The sequence below is a fragment of the Corvus kubaryi genome, unplaced genomic scaffold (genome assembly GCF_017639235.1).
Source record: "Corvus kubaryi isolate FWS band 111438036 unplaced genomic scaffold, C.kubaryi_AGA036_p1.0 37256, whole genome shotgun sequence".
NCBI classification, from domain to species: domain Eukaryota; kingdom Metazoa; phylum Chordata; class Aves; order Passeriformes; family Corvidae; genus Corvus; species Corvus kubaryi.
This window is the reverse complement of record NW_024581076.1, coordinates 8,258,111-8,276,528: the sequence shown is the minus strand read 5'-3', so window position 1 is coordinate 8,276,528 and position 18,418 is coordinate 8,258,111. Positions and strand designations below refer to the sequence as shown.

The 18,418-nt window shown below is 34.9% G+C and overlaps 1 protein-coding gene across 6 annotated transcripts in view; it reads right to left on the bottom strand.

Annotated features, from left to right (window-relative positions):
- Positions 1–18,418, bottom strand: part of SGCG (sarcoglycan gamma) — a 110,657-nt gene that overhangs the window by 55,191 nt on the left and 37,048 nt on the right. For 4 of the 6 annotated variants that reach the window (XM_042023966.1, XM_042023967.1, XM_042023971.1 and 1 more), the window contains one exon: positions 1,401–1,598. In XM_042023966.1, coding sequence (XP_041879900.1) covers positions 1,401–1,595 — 195 coding nt within the window. In that variant the 5' untranslated portion in view covers positions 1,596–1,598. The remainder of the gene's footprint in view (positions 1–1,400; positions 1,599–18,418) is intronic. The other 2 variants (XM_042023968.1, XM_042023969.1) reach the window with 1 other exon arrangement.

The window sequence follows — 18,418 nt, the reverse complement described above, 5'->3', positions numbered from 1 at the left end:
ACAGAATTAGGAAATTCCTTGTAATCAAGGCATTCATAGCCCACTCTGTGAAAGAATGTAAACCTGCTTTGCTACAGCTGTTACTCCACTGCTCTTGTTGCAAAAGCAGAAGGACACTGTCCCTCAGCAGATCACGGCATTTGGTGCCTTCCTCACAGGCAACTATGAGGAGATTGGCATTCCTAGAAGTAGACTCTCTAATGCTATTTTTTTTAAGTCCTCACTGGTATCAGAAGAGAAATGCCCAGGCTCATACGCAGAAATCAAACCAACATAAAGTAATTTTTAAAACTCCTTAAAAATAGAACCCTGAGCCACACAGAAACAATTACAAGTTTCTCATGTTCTCTGTGATTTATGACATGCAGGCACTGAAAGCACATCTTCCGTGTGAGCTGCATAAGAGAAAAATTATGTGATCTAAGATGTTCAGCACTGTAATCTGTATGACAGTAACAGTACTGTAAAGAATTTATGTGGGGGAAAACCCTTCATGGGAATTCAAGCACTAAAAACTGTATTAGTAAGTAGGACTTAAAGTTAACATACTTTCGTTTTAGCAAGTATAGAAATATTTATAATAAGATAAAGTGGTCTTCACTTAGTGACAGAGGTTTAACAACAAAGACTTTCTTCAGTAGCCAGGGCAGAGCTGTAGAAATTTATTATTATTGTTTTTCTTGTAACAAGTCTATTCAAATCACTTGTGTATCACAACTGCATGTTAGGAGCAAATTAGCTTATCTTAGATATTCACTGATACATTTTATTGCATTCTGACTAAAATCATATCTTGCAGACTTCTGAAACTTACCCTTTAATCTACTACATGCAAAATTACATTATAAATATTAAAATATATATGACAGTGGAAACTTATTAAATTTATTTCTGAATGATATAGCTGCTTAGCCTCAAGCATGAAGTAGTGATAATTACCTCCGAGCTGTAATTAATTGGGCAAATAAATTGTTAAATTTTAGATGCTGATAAATAGGAGAAGGAAGCTAAAAAACCACAGCAACGGTCAGCAATATTTTAACTAAGGAATTCTGTATGAGATAAAATTACAGCAAACACATTTAAAAAATATCAGCCAAACAGAGACTATGAGACAACAGTAAAATACATTCTCATAGAATGGTTAGAATTCACTGCAATGTAAAGCATCAACAACCTCAGTCTTCCAAAAATTATTGCCAATATAGAAATTACATACGAGGAAGTATGTTCAAAGATAGATTTTTCTAACATACTTTCAACCAAAGTACAAATCACAATTGAGAAGAAAGAAAATAGAACCATCCATTACCTACAGAGAAGCTGGTGTACGTACAAAATAAGTGAAGTGGTGAGGCAGGAAAGAGAAGACAAGAATGTAAATTAAAGAGGACACTTACTGGGGAAAACCACATCACTTTAAGAATCCAAATTGTCAAAGAAAAATTCACAACTAGGATGATAAGCAGAAGGAGAACAAACAGGTAGAGGCAACGCTTTCTCCAGCCATAAATTCCAATTTTGTAGATATATTCATTCTTCGGCCTCTCTAGGCTTGTGCCTGGTGTTGTTGTCGTGTATTGTTCACGTACCATCTGCTATGTAAAGGAAAAAAGAAAGGGAACTGCTTAGTTGCTTAATTTAAGTGACAATATTTATACAAAACTCCAAAGAAAAGATGAAGATATATTTGTAATAGTTAGAAACCAGAAACTCTTATGAAGTTTTACCTGGAAAACATTTTCATCGTGCCCTGTTCAACTTACATCTTAGTTTTTGATACATGCAACGTGATGTTTTAATACATGAACTGCATTAACTGCTGTTTTCAGGAGGCTTAAATTTATTTATCCTATAAAGAATGGCAACACTTTCCTCCTATTTGTCATAATATTCTAATTCTCCCATCATAAAATATTTCATGGGATCATATAATAATCTACAGCTCACAACTGCGTATCAGTTGGAAAAAAAAAATATATATATATATATTTTCCAATATATTTTAGGTTTCAGAATATGTATGTAAAGAAAAGATATTATTCTTTATGATGTACAGGAAATAATGATTTCTCAATTCATCTCAGATATTCATATTTAAAGATATATCAGCATTAAAAACATTGCCTACTGGGTTTAAACAACTTCACTTTATACTATAGTTCTTAAAGAAGCATTGTTTGAATTTAAAGGAATCTTACAAGGTTGCACTTCCTTAAAACATGAGAATATTCACTAACTTCCATTTTCACAGCACAGTGATCATCAACACTTCAAACCATCCATTAAAGCTTACAGTTTTGGCCAAAATAATAAAAACTCAGCAGATGACGCTACTTATCAAAAATAACAGTGGGCAAAATCTGCCTCATTTACACTGAGATAAAGCAAAAAAAACCCCAATCCAATCATGGATGTCAGAAACAAAAAAGGTATTTTAAGTTCAAGCCCTTCCATGAGCCAGGTATGTCCACAGGCCTCTCACATCCAAAAAATGCTCCACTTTCCTAACAGTACGATGCTCCCAAATGAAAGTGCCTTCAGAAAGGTTTCACACAAGGTCTGCTCTCAATTCCCAATTTCCTCCTATCAGTGAGATCACCATGCTCTGCTCACACAGCTTTCAAAACATGATCAAGTGACATCCTTGCCTCTGTTCAAGTTTCCTGCAGAGCCATCCTGTGTCTGTAGCACGCTTGTGGCTCTCACTTCTAACCCTCATCTTTAGAAAGATGCCATCTTTTGTTCCTGTGGCTTCCTAGCAAGACAGAGAATGAAATATAAGTTTACAGCTGAACAGAAGTCTATGCATTATCCCTTTGTATATGTGCAGTGGTCATCTTATTTCTGCACATCCACAAAAAAACTTAATTTGTTGTTTATTTATATTAAAAAATTAGACCAAATTATCAGCAGTTCATAAGATTAATTTTGCTACAAACATTATGGTATAATATTATATTTATTATTTTTTCTGCTATCAGTTTCAGTTGCTCATAGACTATGTATGTAAATCTTTTCATAGCTGAAAATAGTATAACAATTTATTCCTTAAGAATTATAGACTCTGAAATAACTTGCCTTAATATTAGTGCAAAACATTGTAGATTTACAAGATGTTATTAAATATTCACCACATGAACTATGTTTGTTTAAAAATATCAGATTATGCATTTCAGTTCAGTGAATTACACTAGCACATCGTACTGGTTACAGAATACTGTTTATATATGAGTCAATACTAATTTTTTTTCTGTTTTCTATCTAATTCTTGTATAGTAAACCATATTACTCACACAGAAGTTGCCCCTTATCTGAAATCTCTGTTACTGTGCTCTGTCATGCCATTGGGACATTATACATACAATGGGTTCCGGAAGATGCTTAGACAAACCTTTACCCTGACTTCCACACAGATTTCTTCTCAACACATAACTTACAGAACAGGATGCAGTACCTCTTATCTGGTAACACCCAGAAATACACTTTGAGAAATAAGCTGTGTGGTTCTTGCCCATGTGTAGTGCAACTATGTCCTGGTTCTGGCCAAGACACGGTTAATATTTGCAGTAGCCAGGAGGGGCATGGCTAGGACTCCGAGGTTATCCTACACAGCCTCGTGTGGCCATGTGCAGGGGCTGGTGGGGGAGAAGGGATCCCTTCCAGTCCCGCTGGACACGGGTGAGTGGTCAGGGTGTTGCCGGTTTCCGTGTGGTGAGCACTTGCACGTGAATTTGCTTGCAATCTCTTCTACGCCCCCTTCACAAGGCAGACTGCTTTGCCTGTTCCTTGTGCTGTTCCCTAGGTCTGCAAGGTAAATTTTGCAGTAGAAAGATCATTTGCCAAAGAGTTAATTAATTCTCCCATCTTCGAGTTCTTATGCAGCCTCATTACAGTGGTCTCTGAGGCTGGAATTCATCTCGCAATGTAAGATATGAACAATTTAGCCCTGAATATCTGAGCCAGTCAACCTGGACTCCCTTTATGGTTAATGGAGATAGGACTCCCTGCTGAGAATTATTTATCTGACTTAAGTTAGATGAGAATTTTAGCCATCCAATGAACTGCGCCTTAGATGTGTTTGACTTCTCTCCATCAAAAGAGAAAGAAAGAGAGCTTGGGATGACTTTCTTATATGTGTATGCCTGTATGTTTTAGACATTTCAACCAGAATGATTTCCAAAAGCATGTAAATTTAACAATAAGATAGGCTTTTTCTGATTCCTATTCTTCTCTGTTCCATTTATACCCTGTTGTAAAATGTTTATTGTGTGAGTTGAGGGTTTTATACATTATGTATTATGTACTGCTGTTTAATGAGGTGAGGTCAAAATCCATTATGCATTTCAGCAAAAAGCCTTAAAGTTTTGTGATTGTTTTCAGCCCTTCAGAAATTCCACAGGGGACATCTCCCAGCACAGCATCATTCCCTGCATGAATTATTTTTTCCTGACAGAAAACAGTTCTGTTGTTCCTGAGCATTATTAATACTGCCAAAAATTGCTTTGGTCATAGTAAACAGGCAGTGCTGGCCTAGACAACTGAATGCTTTGAGAAGGATTAAGTTTTTCTCCCTAACATAATATTTCATGATTTTTAAGAGAATTAGTGTCCTAGTACCAAGTAATTACAGTGGAAATCCTTTCAGAACTGATACTGTTGGACTGTTTCTTTTGGGAGAATCAACTTTCCATATTACTGACTTATATGTTCGTGAGATGAAATCACACAGGAAAATAATCTTAGACCTCTCTGGAGAAGTCAGAGAGAAATCTTTTTACAAGTTTAGGATGCTTTAGAATGAGGGTTGGAAAGGAAAACCTTGGATAGGCAGACCTCATAGTTCTGTTGTGAAGTCTGCCAAGAATCAAGGTAAATGGTTAGAAGAAAAACAACACATATTTAGTACTGTGATGAAAAATGTGATTTGTAAATGGAAAAACCATGGAACTGGTTGTATAGGAGCATACTAAACAGGCACCAAGAAGGAAGTGGTGACATAGACACTTGGATGTACACAAGTTAGTTGGAGAAGCAAGAAACGTGCAGAATGCACAATGACTGTGGTAAATGTTATCTTTGTATTATTTTACAACGAAGCAGCACACACTGACTAAGAAGTACTGGCAACCTACAGTGCAGATAAAATAGCAATTGAGCTTCAGAATGAAAATTCTTATATCTTTCAAATGGGCCATGAAAAAATCTTACTTGCATCAGGTCAGCAGTACCACAAAATAAATTACTACAAATAAACTATTTAATTGGAAGTGGAATTTCTTGGTGTTCCTATTCAAAGACCAACACAATCAGCACATTTCTTATGGATTTTTGTAGATTTGGCCATAATTCACGGGATTGAGCTCCATCATGATAGCTTGTTATTTAGAAGTATTTTCTAATTGTGATCATCTATTTTACTGGGATTCATTTAAATCCAATTAATTCCTGCCTCTTTGCTGATTTAAACCAGATACTGAATGCTAACCAGCTGCCAAAAGATTTTTCACAGATTTTAAGTGATAGATGAAACTTGTGAACAATCAGTAACACTGCAGATTTTTGACACTGTGAGATCTCCCATGTGTTGAGGCATTGTATGTGTTGCATGTAAGGCATGAAATTCATGCCTGTAGTAATACATATGAGCTGCCCATGAAAGAGCTGTATGTTCTTCACACTGTGTTACTATAGCTGCCCTCTAAAAATATATAGCCATGACAGAACATTTCTCTAGCTCTAGTCCACCTTTTTCCACACAAAACTTAGAAACTGGTCTCTGTCATTCGAGTGATTCTGAGGTCCAGAATATTTTTATATTAATATTGATTAATGAAAGACACTGAAAAACTCTCTATCACTAATGTTACTTTTGGACTGAAGTTGGTTTGGGCATCGAGTAAAAAAAGCTATTCTGACAGCTCTGAAATATTCATTTAAGGCAGCCATGTTTTTAAAAAGGAATTTGTAAACTTATCTGTTAGCCTGCTTAGGAAAGCAAGCCTGAGTAAAAGCTTGTTAATCATATTATTGGAATGACTTATCTGTAGGAAATACTACTATTTCAATTAAAATAAGTAATTTCAGTGTACTTCAACTGTAAAAATGTTTTCATTGTTTTTGTTCATAAATGGCCATTATTTTCACGTAAATAAAATTCCCCTTAATGCACAGTTCAGAACTGTGTTACTCAAGTACTTTGTCATGTTGTCATAAAGCAGCTGATAATAACATACAATTGGAAAACATAATTTAAATATAGGACTGCTTAGTTGGTTAATACTAACAACCAGCTGTAATTCCATTAATAATTACGTAATTATTAGCATTTTATATTCTCAGCAGAGACCAAAAGCTTAGCACTCAATAAAACCCCTTCAAATCTGAGTTAAGAAGAGCTGGTGAGGTTTCATGATGAAATTTGCACCACTGGTGTTTGTACTATACATGTTCTTCTTCATGAACAGCCATTAGTGCATCTACTCTTCCCTCTTGTTCTGCTTTTGGCTAGGCAAGGTTAATTTTTTGCAGCAGACGGAAGGGAACATGGTTGAGGGGGTGTGTCCAGGACCCTGGTGTTTTTCTATACCCCAGCAGGTCATTGGCAGGGGTGGGGGAGAAGGGAGTCTGCCTTCTGAGGAAAAGGGCATTCCTTTCAGTGGAAGAAAACATGGTTGGGAAGAAGCAGTCGGTATTTGCTTACTCTTGCAGGTTTTCCGTGCAAATAATTTCTTTGTGCTATACCTTCTCTTATTAATATTGTTGCTGTTACTGTTCATTTTCTTATCTCATTGCTATTTCCAGCAAACTGTTCTTATCTCAACCCACAACCCTTACCTTTTGTGCTTCCAGTTGGAGGAGAGGGGGAGCAAGTGGCAGCATGGTTTTAGCTGGAGTATTGAATTGGAGAACAGCATTCCTAAACCACGACACCTCTTTACATGAAATATATTCATTCACGTGCAAAATACTTCACAGTATGTGTGGGGATGAAAAGAGGTGATAGTGCTAAACGAAAACAGTACAGTGAAAAGCCCATTTTAACCTCTTAAACGAAATTCTTGTGCCATTGTATGCAAACTGTGAACTGAAATTAACCTGTCAGCTGAGGCAAGTGAGAACTATTTTTACGATCTGTGTACGGTATCTTCATGGAATATTATACTCATTAATTTTCTTAATGTATGTTGCATTGGGCTAGATGGGTATTATTATATAATGTGAACATCAGAAGTACACCAACACTTCACACTCTAGTGCATTCAGGCACGCACGCTTTTGTCTTTGTAAAAACAGAAGCAGTCCACTGATTAACCAACAGGAAAGGGGTGCAGTTGGAGTATTTTCCTGAAAGATGAAAAACATTTAAGGCAATCCTGTTGTTCAGAGAAAAAGATGGGAAACCTTTGGAATCCATATGGAAAAGCTTTCAAGACAAAACCAGAAAGGCAGGGAAAAATCAAACTCTCATGATTAGATGAAAATTTCATAGTTACTTTCAACCCTTCCATCATATTGTTTTTAATCTTGCCCAGCCTTGCTTTGTTGAAATTTTTGTTGTATAGCACATTACAGTTTGAATTGTAAACTAGTGCCATCAGCTGAAAAGAGCTGGATCCCTGCAGTGTAATTTGTGGAAACCAGTGAAGAAATTCACAGGGCCTAGTTAACTGTTTGCATACCCTGCAGTGCACATTTGCATAATAACTATGACATGGTCACAATTAACAGCTTTGCACATTTTAAGTAGAGCTGAAAGGCAGTCATTGATAGCACAGGATTATATAAAATTAATAACATGATCATTAATACTATAAAAATAGATGTCATATTGCTATTAGAATATAATATTAATAATATTAATATAATATGCTATATAACATATGTCTAATATACGTCTACTCTTGAATCTCACAGTAAAAATTTTTTTTTAACTCTGTTTTCTATCTTTCAATTTGATTTATTTTTCTCCTTTAAAAAAAAAAATTTCATGGTACTCCCACCAGAATTAAAAGACCAGCAAAAATATTACATAGACTTTTCGTAAATTATTTTAAATTTTTGCATACTTTATGAGCATCTGAAGAAGTAGCTTATCTGTGGTATGAGAAATCCTATGTCTTTTAGGTGAAATGCCTGAAAGTGTTTTAAATTAAAAAAAAAAAAAAAAAAGTGAACCTTTTCTCTCTGAAATTCAGTCACCATTACAGTTAAGTGACCTTGAGTACCATAATGTGAAAGGAAAATTAAAATCTCACAATTACTACTTTTCTGAGTTTTTCAACATATATGTTACTCTGTCTTGGTAGACAAACAAAACCACAAAGAACTTAGAATAACTGGTGTAGAAATGATTGAATGGTGATGCAGGTGAGGTTACTGGTTAACCCCCATGGAGCTCTCATTACTATCACAGATTTTAGAAATAATCCTTTAAGAAGGAGAAAAGAGCAGTCGGTACAGACATTGTTTTCACTTAGCAATTAAAGACTGAGATCCATTAATGGTGTCAAGATTATTTGTTTCCTTACTTACAGTTCTTTGTATAATGAATTTCCACATTTTCCATCTGCAAAATATTGTCTTGTCCTGTTAAATGTTTTTCGGTATTTTTCAACAGAGTTTATTACTACAAAGGCATTTTAAAACATTAAACCTGCAACAAGTAACTAATCTTTCTTACTAGTACAGTTATTATTCTCCAATCCCTTTGAGAAGAAGATATCTCATGGGCCTTGAGTAGATGACAAAAATGTGATAGTGAACAATTTGCTTTAATGAACCTAATTGTGAAATAAATTTTGCCCTCTAAAGTCCAATACATTTTCCCCCCACAGTAGTTGCCCTTCAACATGATTTATTTTTTCCTTGAAGGACGGCAAGTACACCAGATACATAAGGTACTGCAGTGAACATCAGAACAGAAATCGTTGTAGTCTTCTGACTGTGAGGTTTCTCTCTCTGAAACAGAAGCCAGAGCAGACTAATTCCTCTAGATCCCTCTTTTTCTTTAATTGTGCATTTAGGAAAGTGTTTATAATTAAGCTAAGTATGAACTTTAACTGCCTGTGTTTGTATGGGCAAGTCTTAAAACAACTAGCATGAGACCTGCAGCCCCTGTCTCGAACAGGTGAAAGAAAGGAAAATATTAATGTGCAAGGAATGCTGAGAGCCATCTTGTTCTTTTGGAAAGGCTAGGAGAATCACCCTTTGTCTCCTTATAGTTTAATAAAAATCCTGTCTTTATGAAAAATAAGAACAGTGTGCATTTAGTCTCCTGTATAAAGGGCTTTCTCATTAAGAAGGACAAAATAAAATTAAACACACAGGGACATCTTGAGGATTTAATAAGTTTTCCAACTCTAATTTATAAAATGATAGTTTGAAAATAATTATAAAATTACTTAACACCACATCCTCTCTTATTCTGATCATCTGATTCTTCCAGGTGTCAAAGGGCTTTTCTTCAGGTGAATGTGGAAACTTTCCCTTGGGGTTGTCATTCCTTGCAAGAAATAAAGGTTTACAAAGCAATCCACGTATTATCTGACATTTCAAGGAGAGAAATGAAGAGAAGGTGGCTGTCAAATTTACAGAATTTTTGCTATAATCTATCAGAGGTAGTTTTTGTTCACTAGCATTTTAGTTCTTTCATTCAGTGACAGCTAAATGATTTCCTTATTCAGAAGAGACCTGCACATTACACTGTATGCAGATAAAGCCTTTCTGTTCAGTCCTCATTATAGTTATTTACAGCAAAAGTCTGGCATCGAATTCTTAAGGTCATCGGCAAGTAACTTGATGACCAAAATTCTCAATGAAACATCACATTACAGAATTTTGTAAAATTTCAGATATGCAAAATCCAATACCAAACAAGGATGTGATAGCTACAGACTACAGTATATAAATCGTGTTATTTTATGTGATCTATCCCAGACATCCAATTTTATGGTTTTATAACAAAAATTTAATTACAACAGGCAAGACAAAAGTCAGTTGAAATCAGAAGTTAAACATGACAATTAAAACCACATATTTAGTCAGACCAAGACTTAGCAACATCTTGCTGTGTATCTAGCTACCCAAGTAAGTCAGTAATACTTAGGAAATTACCAAGATAACAAAATCCCTGTGTGGCGAACAAGAATGTTGTGTGTTACACAATTTCAAATCTTCTTCTAAGAAAAATGTTATTGCTTTTATAAAAGGGAATAATTCCTCATTTGAACTGCAAACTATTTCATCAACTTGTACAAAGGAAGTGAACTGTTTTGCATCACATGGTAGCTCCATAGGGCTACATAACTAAAATTTATGTTTTTACTTAGATTTGCATGTAGGGCACAAAAGATGTCATTCTAACCGAAAAAAAAATCTGGAATATGCTCTGACCTTTATAAATCGTTCTTAATTCCCTGCTACAGCCTTTTCAATAACAACTCCAAATGGTAAATTTTCTGAAATTTCTAGCAAAGATAAAACATACTGGGCTCTTTAGAAATATATTTCTGTTTTGTATTAGAAAGTTGGAGACTGGCAAATAATTTGACATTTCAGACACTTAATGAAATCAAAATTTTTACTCTTGATACCATATTTTTACACCACAAGCTGTTGTGCCTGCAAAAGCAGTACAACCAGACCGCTTAGAAAGTGCTGGATAGAAAATGACATGTGAGTCTGCTGTTCATTTCCAGGACTGCTCTACAGAAGTATTCCTGTATTCTCAATTGTACATTAAACTCTCTACTCTCCTCCAGCGAAAAACTCTTTCACTTAGATTTACAGTATCATTGGCAAGTCCAGAAAATTACCGCACTGGAGACAGCTACAGAAAATATGTATCTTTAAGACATGGCCTTTATTCTTTAAGAAAAACTGTTTTTCACATTGCATTACAATGGACTAGGAAGATGTCCACCTTTGGAAGTTCCAAGCTTATCAGAAATTATTCTGTTCAATGGCTGTAACTTAAAACATTCTTCCCCAATTGCTTGCAAACATCTGATAGTCTCTGTTTGCTTACTCTACATTTTACTTGTTCATAAGAGACTCTTCCTTTAAAATCCCTTTATAACCATTTCTAAACACAACAAAGGTTACATTTTGGCTTAAAATGACATTAGTGCTCTTTTGTTTATTCAAATTTTCAAGATAGGGATAATCTGCCTGGGGGTATTCTCTGACAATGACAAAATTCTTCCTGCTTGCATATAAAAATTGATAGGAATTGCATAATATTTGAAGATTTATGTGTATTTCTCATCACTATTCTACTCTGTACTCAAGCTCTTGGAAGAAGGGACAGTAGGGATATATTGTAAAGTGAAAATCATGCATTTAGTAATACTAAATATATCAGAAGTTCTTGGGGTAGAAAATTAGGATGAAGCCATGTTTAGTGCTATCTTGCTTTTTTTTACCAGAAAGGCACACAAAGAACTTCTTGCCTTCTGAACATGAGTGAATAACATCTGGTCCTGATGACAGAAAAATCATTATTATCAATTTTATTGATTTGTCCCAAAATATCTTCTACTGTTTTTTTTTTTTTTTTTAACTTGGGACATTTCTTCAGAGCCAGCCTCCAGAATGAAAGGGCACATAGAGAAATTTCCCAGACCTCTTCACTGGGGAACATTGATGTTAATTCCGTTAGTATTTTCTTTTTGGTATCTCTGTTCAGGCACACAAAATATAAATCTTCAATATATATCCAGTACTCAAATGTACAGTATTAATACTCAAAAGCAAATACAAGTCAATAAAAAAACTCTGTAACCCACAAAGGAACTGAATGAATACTGTTGACTGGATGAACACACCTCCCAATACTCTTGTAAAGTACCACGGTAGATACTTGCAGCATCAATCACCAAAAATATTGTTTGCAGTACTTAATAATTTTTAACACCAATTGTAAATGATTGTTAGAAGTCATCCAACTCTGCACATCTGCTGAGGAAGATACTCAAGTCCACCTTCTCTAGCCATTTTGCTAAAATGCATGGAGAAAAAAGAAAGTAGAATCACTATCAAGACAGTGATTCAGGTTATGTCTAGGTACGTACAAAGTCATTCAGGAAGTATACACAAAGCAGAGCTTCTGTCTCCATGGTCTAAATACTAACCTACCAGAGCTGACTTGTGATTCCTGAGTGCCCCAGGAATTCTTAGATGTTACAAAAAGCTACAAGACATGAGGGATTGGTCCTCACTACCTCTGACCAAGGAGCAGGTCAGACATGGTACTTGAACATATAGGACATCTTTTATGAACACAGTAATAATATTCTGAAACAAATTCAGGATTTGTGTTGGGAGGTGTTTCATGCGGGAGGAGTGCTGAGAAAGAGCAAACTCAAAGCCCAGTTTATGCTCATCACTTAAATCAGCAGCAAAGATGAAACTAAAATTAGCAGTACAGTACAGAGTAAGAAGAGACCAGGGTACAGGGCCTGTGTATGTTTGCTGTTGCTTTCAATTGTGTCTAAAAAATCCTTTAAAAAAAGCAAAGAAACAGTGAAAGCTTAATTAATAATTTGCACTATAACCAGAAGTAGTGATGAGACCTAGTTCTGTACAGATTTGTATGTTTGGTCAAGTACCCATATCAACGCAGTAATCTTGTTACTTTTGCTCTATCCATGTGCTCTATAAAAATTTCCTGAGCCAAATATAACACCCATCAGTATTAGCTAGCTTCAGCTGCGTATTCTGACCCAGTAGATGTTATTCACATGCCAACAGAATGTACACCAGGACAGAGTTTTACTCTAATGAGGGCATTATCTCACAACAAACTTCCACTAAACTTGAAAAAACTTCATAACCTTGAAAACCTCTATGCCTTTATTTTATCATACTCAAATTTGACTGCAAAGTCAACAAAGACAGACGGGAGAGTGGGATGGGCAGTTACTTTGAGGTGAACAAGAGTAAGTTGAATTCTGTGTTTAATTAAAAAAAAAAGAAAACTCAACCAGAATGAAATATCAACAGACAGCAACAATTTGTAGAGTAATATTTTACATAGCTTTTACAAACAGATCCTATTTTAAAACAAAGAAAAAATTCCTGCAAAAATAAATAGTACTTATTTAGCATATGACTTATTTGGAAATAACATCTAAGAATTCCCTGTAAGTCATGACATTCAATCTTTTATTATATCATGTCAGCAGTACCACTCTTAACCTGGGTGATTAAACAGAATTCTGGCTACTTTAAAGTGGTTTTTATGTCTCTGGGTGTTGTGGACATTAAGAGAAGAAGTTTATTTGAGTATCTGACAAAATGGATACATCCCATGCTCTTTGTATTACCATTCAAATTGTTGTTCTCAATTAGGTTTTTTTGCTCTTTATTGTTACTGTACAACTTGGATGCTCTCAATTACTTTTAATTCCTCCTTTATTATCAGTGTACAGTATCATAATAAAAGAAAGAACCACAAAGTTTTACTTTAACACACACTGAAGCTGAACTTTGCAGACAGGATCCGGTAGCTAGTCGCCTTGAGTTGCAGCAAAAATTAAGATTTCTGTGTACAAAATTTCATTTCTTTCATAAATTCTTCATTTCATTAAATGAAAATAAGAATTGTTTTGTGGCCTTCAATTTTCCTTCACTGGATATAACACCAGAAATCTCAAAACACTTGTATGCATAAATTTTCAAAAATTTTATTGTCATTTGTGATGCTTTTTCTGGTTATTTGTTGCACTTAGAAGTGTGACACAGAGACCAGAATTGCAGAGCTGACTCAGGGGAAGGAATGGGAAAATAATCTTCATTGGGGTCACTGAAAACACATCAAAAGACTTGAAATTCCTTATAAATGTGAAGAAAATTAAAGCAATTTCTCTGATGGAGGCAAGTCACGAAAGAATCTCTGCTGTCATAATCTTGTATGTATGCTTACCAGACAAAGAATAAATTTAGATACTTTTTTAAAAGGCAATTGCACATTTTTCTGTCAAAAAATACTTAAAAAAAAAAAGATTTATTTTTATTTTCTATGTGTGTGATAGAAGAGATTTCCTATCATACCACAATGATTACCAGCAGCAAGGCCAAAGTGTATCTTGTAGAAATAGTGTTCCTAAAGCAAGTCCTGCTTTGAGAGAGCTTTTAGTAAAAGCCCTTTAACATTATCCTCAATGTTGTTTGCAGGAAAAATATTTCATGTCATCAGAGCTGGGAAGAAGTGAGAGCAAAAAGAAATAGCTCTATGTAAGTGCATAAAGACATACACATCGGCATAACTTTTCCCTCTTTTTCCTTGCCTTGCTACTGCTTTTATGAAAGTGCTGCTTCCAGGTAGAATGCTGTTACCTCTTGAGAGGTATACTTTCAGTTCATATAGTAGACTTCAGCACAATTACAAAATAACTCCCTTTTGTGGTGCTTTCCTGTGTTGGTTGTGGACTTTGAAAAGCAGCTTATTTAGCCTTGATAAATGATTTCACATAGTGAATGGAGTTATACTGCTATTCTGTGAAGCTTTTTTTTTTGGTTTTGTTTCGTTTGGTTTTTTTTGGGAATAGTGAAATAAAAACACATGAAACAAGGAACAGAACTAGATATAGAGCCTGGAGGTGAAAACTAACCCTCGAGTGTTCCCTCCCTAATTCAAGCAACTCATCACATATATACTTTAAAAAATATGATAGAATCATTTGACCTTGCATCTGGAAAGTAACAACTGTACCTTTTTTGACAAGTCACATGTAGCTAAACTAAAGATTCAAAATTCAGTTTTCAGTAACAGGGGAAGCAAAATGCTTTTCTATGTATACTGTGACTCATTTCATACTTTAAACCTCTGCCCTTTTCTGAGGAATTGTAAATGTCAATGACTTCAAAATGATGTGCTCCTGTTGCTTTGCAGTCCTGGTCATAACAACTTTATTACTCACATTTTTACAGACACAGGGGAAAACCCAATTAATTTAAATGCATATTAGACACATAAGGAAATCATCAAAAGACTTGTACTGCAGAAGCCTTTTTTGGTGATGTTGACTCCAACTGTTTAGGCAGCAACCATCTCTAAGTTTCTTTCTAAGCAACGGTGACAAAGCAATAATGCAGTGCAAGAAACAGAGAGTATGAAGAACATGGAAAAATGTATAAATACTGGTTTTGATCAGTATACCACTTCTTGGATTAAAACCTATAGGAAAGACATAGCTGATCTTTCAGTTAGATGTGAAAACAAATGAAGCATCAACAAAATCCAAACTACACGTTAAGTATGTGTGCATTCCAAGATAAACTAAAAGGAAAATATCTTATTTGACATAAGATATATACTCCTTGTATTTCAAAGAAGAATTTTTCATACAAAGTATTTAATCCAAAATGGAAAACAGCAGATATTACTAAAATCCTTAACTTTAGTTGAAAGTTGATTTACTGATGTAAATCAAATAATGTAATCTGAAATGTAGGAATAATTTTTTGGCATACCCTTTTATTTTAAAGATTTTAAAGATACCCTTAAATTTTAAAGATTCTTTTTTGAGTAATTGGAAAACAAACCCTTTTTGGATCAAATACCAAACATATTACCTTCTCCAGAAAGTATATCCACAGTTTCTAAAGTTACTCTTTAGGCATACATAGGAGAAGATCCACAGAGCACAAGTATAACTTGTCTTTTTAAACTTCAATTAAATGTTGTTTATTCCTCATATTTAGACAGTAGTGCCTGACCCATCAATCAGTTTTTGGAGCCTGATATATTATCAGAGAACCAAGAGCTGCAAATTAGGCTTTCCTAAACTCAAATTCTGGAAAAGTATGCAAATTTCTAATGGCAAAATAAAGATAAATGATGCCATATCTTAGTGTCTGCGGATTCACCTAGTCCAGGTTTGCAGGTGATTTGGACTGTTCTCTACCACCTGGGCAACTAAACTTTGCCTAGGATAGATTTTGATTCCCTACCTGGCAGTAGAAGAACAATGTCACACACATTTCTGGAAGGTAATCACTTTTCAGAAAAGCTTTACATAAAAGTTCAGCATAAAGACAACGGAGAGATTTTTGTCAGCCTCTGGTGTACAAAAGCAGGGTGTCCTCAAAGCTTTAGAATCTATTATTTCAATTTAAAGAAAATGCTTGTTAAATTCAGCTGAAATTTAAAATCATCTACCACAAGGTTTGGAACTCTTTTGGTAGAGGAAAATTGTCTTATAAATGTTTTTATTTCTTTTTAGCTGTGAATTAACATTAAATCAGACATGCAAAAAAATTCCACATTTTCATTTACTTACAGTAAAATAAATACTGTGACTAGACATTCAGGGATAAGAGAAAAAGGTTAAGTAGTGAGTACACTCAGGAAACGAACATGAGATGTAAAAGTGGAAATTGTAAAATATGAGGAGAAAGAGGAAGTACCTAGGGATGCTGAAGAAAGTAAAAAAAAAAAAAAAAGGAGAACAAAAAAGGTACCAGAAGATGGAATCTTTTGATAATGCAAAGGAATATAGATGAATTTTGCCTTCTGCTGCCTTTGTTTTTCTCATTTTGCGTTCAAGCCATTTATATGCTTTACTTACTAAACAATCCTAAATCAAATCTCATTTCTACATAATTTTTTGAATGCTAGCTTTGAATTTTTTCTTGAGTTAAAGCCATTTGTTACTAGGTACCTTAGGATTTCTGATACAGGAAGACAGTCATAGTAATGTTCTTAATTTAAATAGTATTTTAGATGTTGTCAATATGACTAAAGGGATACAGCTTTTTCTTCCAAAAATGTGATTACAATCAGTTAAAACAAATCACCAGGTGTCAATCACAATACTACCAGTTCAATAGATGTTTAACTAAAAGCAAAATTAATAGAATAAGAATATATATTTACAAAGCAAGTCTGTGAAAGTCTGCACAGACTGTGAAAGTTGTTACTAACAGAATTTCAACAAAATATTCAATTCAGAAAGAACAGAGGGTACTCAGATAAATACAGTGGTTTTATCAAATATAGCTTAGAAATGCCTTTTTCTCTGTTATGACAATACATTAATAGTCTTATACAACTTTGTGAATATAAGAACTGCATTTCTGTTTTTGGAAGCATTATCTACATACATGCATTGAACATAATTATTAAATGACTCATCAAATCATTCAAAATTAAATAAAATATTTTGTATTGCAGTTCCGTGTTTAAGCAAGATAACAGAGTTTTCAGCAGATGTCATCAGTATTTTCATTAAATGAGAAATACCTACCATAACAGAATGAAACTAGAAGTAGAATGTTACAGGGAAGAAAAGAGTTGGGGCTAAAAGAAAACTCTTTTCTTATACTACACAGTAGGGCAAAAAATTAGGCAAGTTTTTTGGTGTACAGGCCCTTCATCTGGTCTGTTTGAGCATCTGAAACCAGAAAAATAGCCTGAAAAGCAGCATGGGTAGCACAGGACTGGCTACCAGCTCTTACCTTGGTCTTGCTGCCCATTCTACAAAAAGTTTGGCTCCACCTCCATAAAATTCTATGCCACACCCATCCATACTACATAATTTGACGACTTCAGCCCTCAAATACGACTGTCTTTTATATGCCAGAAGTCTTGGGGTGTACTACAAAGGCACAATGTGTATCAGGACACTGTTACACGAGTGTGGAGGGAACCAAACCTGACAGTTCCTTCTCTGCCCCAACCATGCTGGCTTTTGGGATTGTTCACCATGCTCACTTTCTTGTTTGGCACCCAGGCCAAACTCAAATCAACCTCTTCTTCTGTCACATACTGAAATCTGTCTTATTATTTTATTATCCCTACTGTGAAAACTTTCACTCAGGCAATCAATAACAGCAACCTTTTCTGCCAGTTACACAAATATCCTCCCGTGACTTTTCAGCTCATAGGAAATGCTGATATTAAAGTAATACCACTGTTAGTTTTTTAGCTTTAAGTTCTGAATCCATCTATTTCCTTCCTTGTATTTCCAAGTAAAATTAAAGTCAAATATTACAGTTAATTCTCTTTGATTTACAGGAATTTTATGTGGCTTGAGAATACTGCTAGCTACCAATCTCACATGTTTATTAAACTCTATCTAATGCCTTCCTCTTCCGTGAACTATGAAACACTGCAGATTGGACCAGCTAGTAAGACAACCAGGTGACTAAAGCAGAACTAGTAGGTAATTAATAATAACAATAAAGGGAATAGTCAGGAAAATCTGAACAAATTCTGAGAATCCTAGGAAAAATTAGGCTTCAATGAAGACCATCTATTTCAGGTTCAAAGCTGAACTGGAACAGGCCTTTGGAAGGAGCTTGATATCTCCAGCGTTGCTAACGTGGCCTAGTCTCTGGTTACGGTTCATTACCATAGCTGTGCTCTGCTGACTCAGCTTCATTCCAGAGCATTTAATTTTTAAGAAACTCT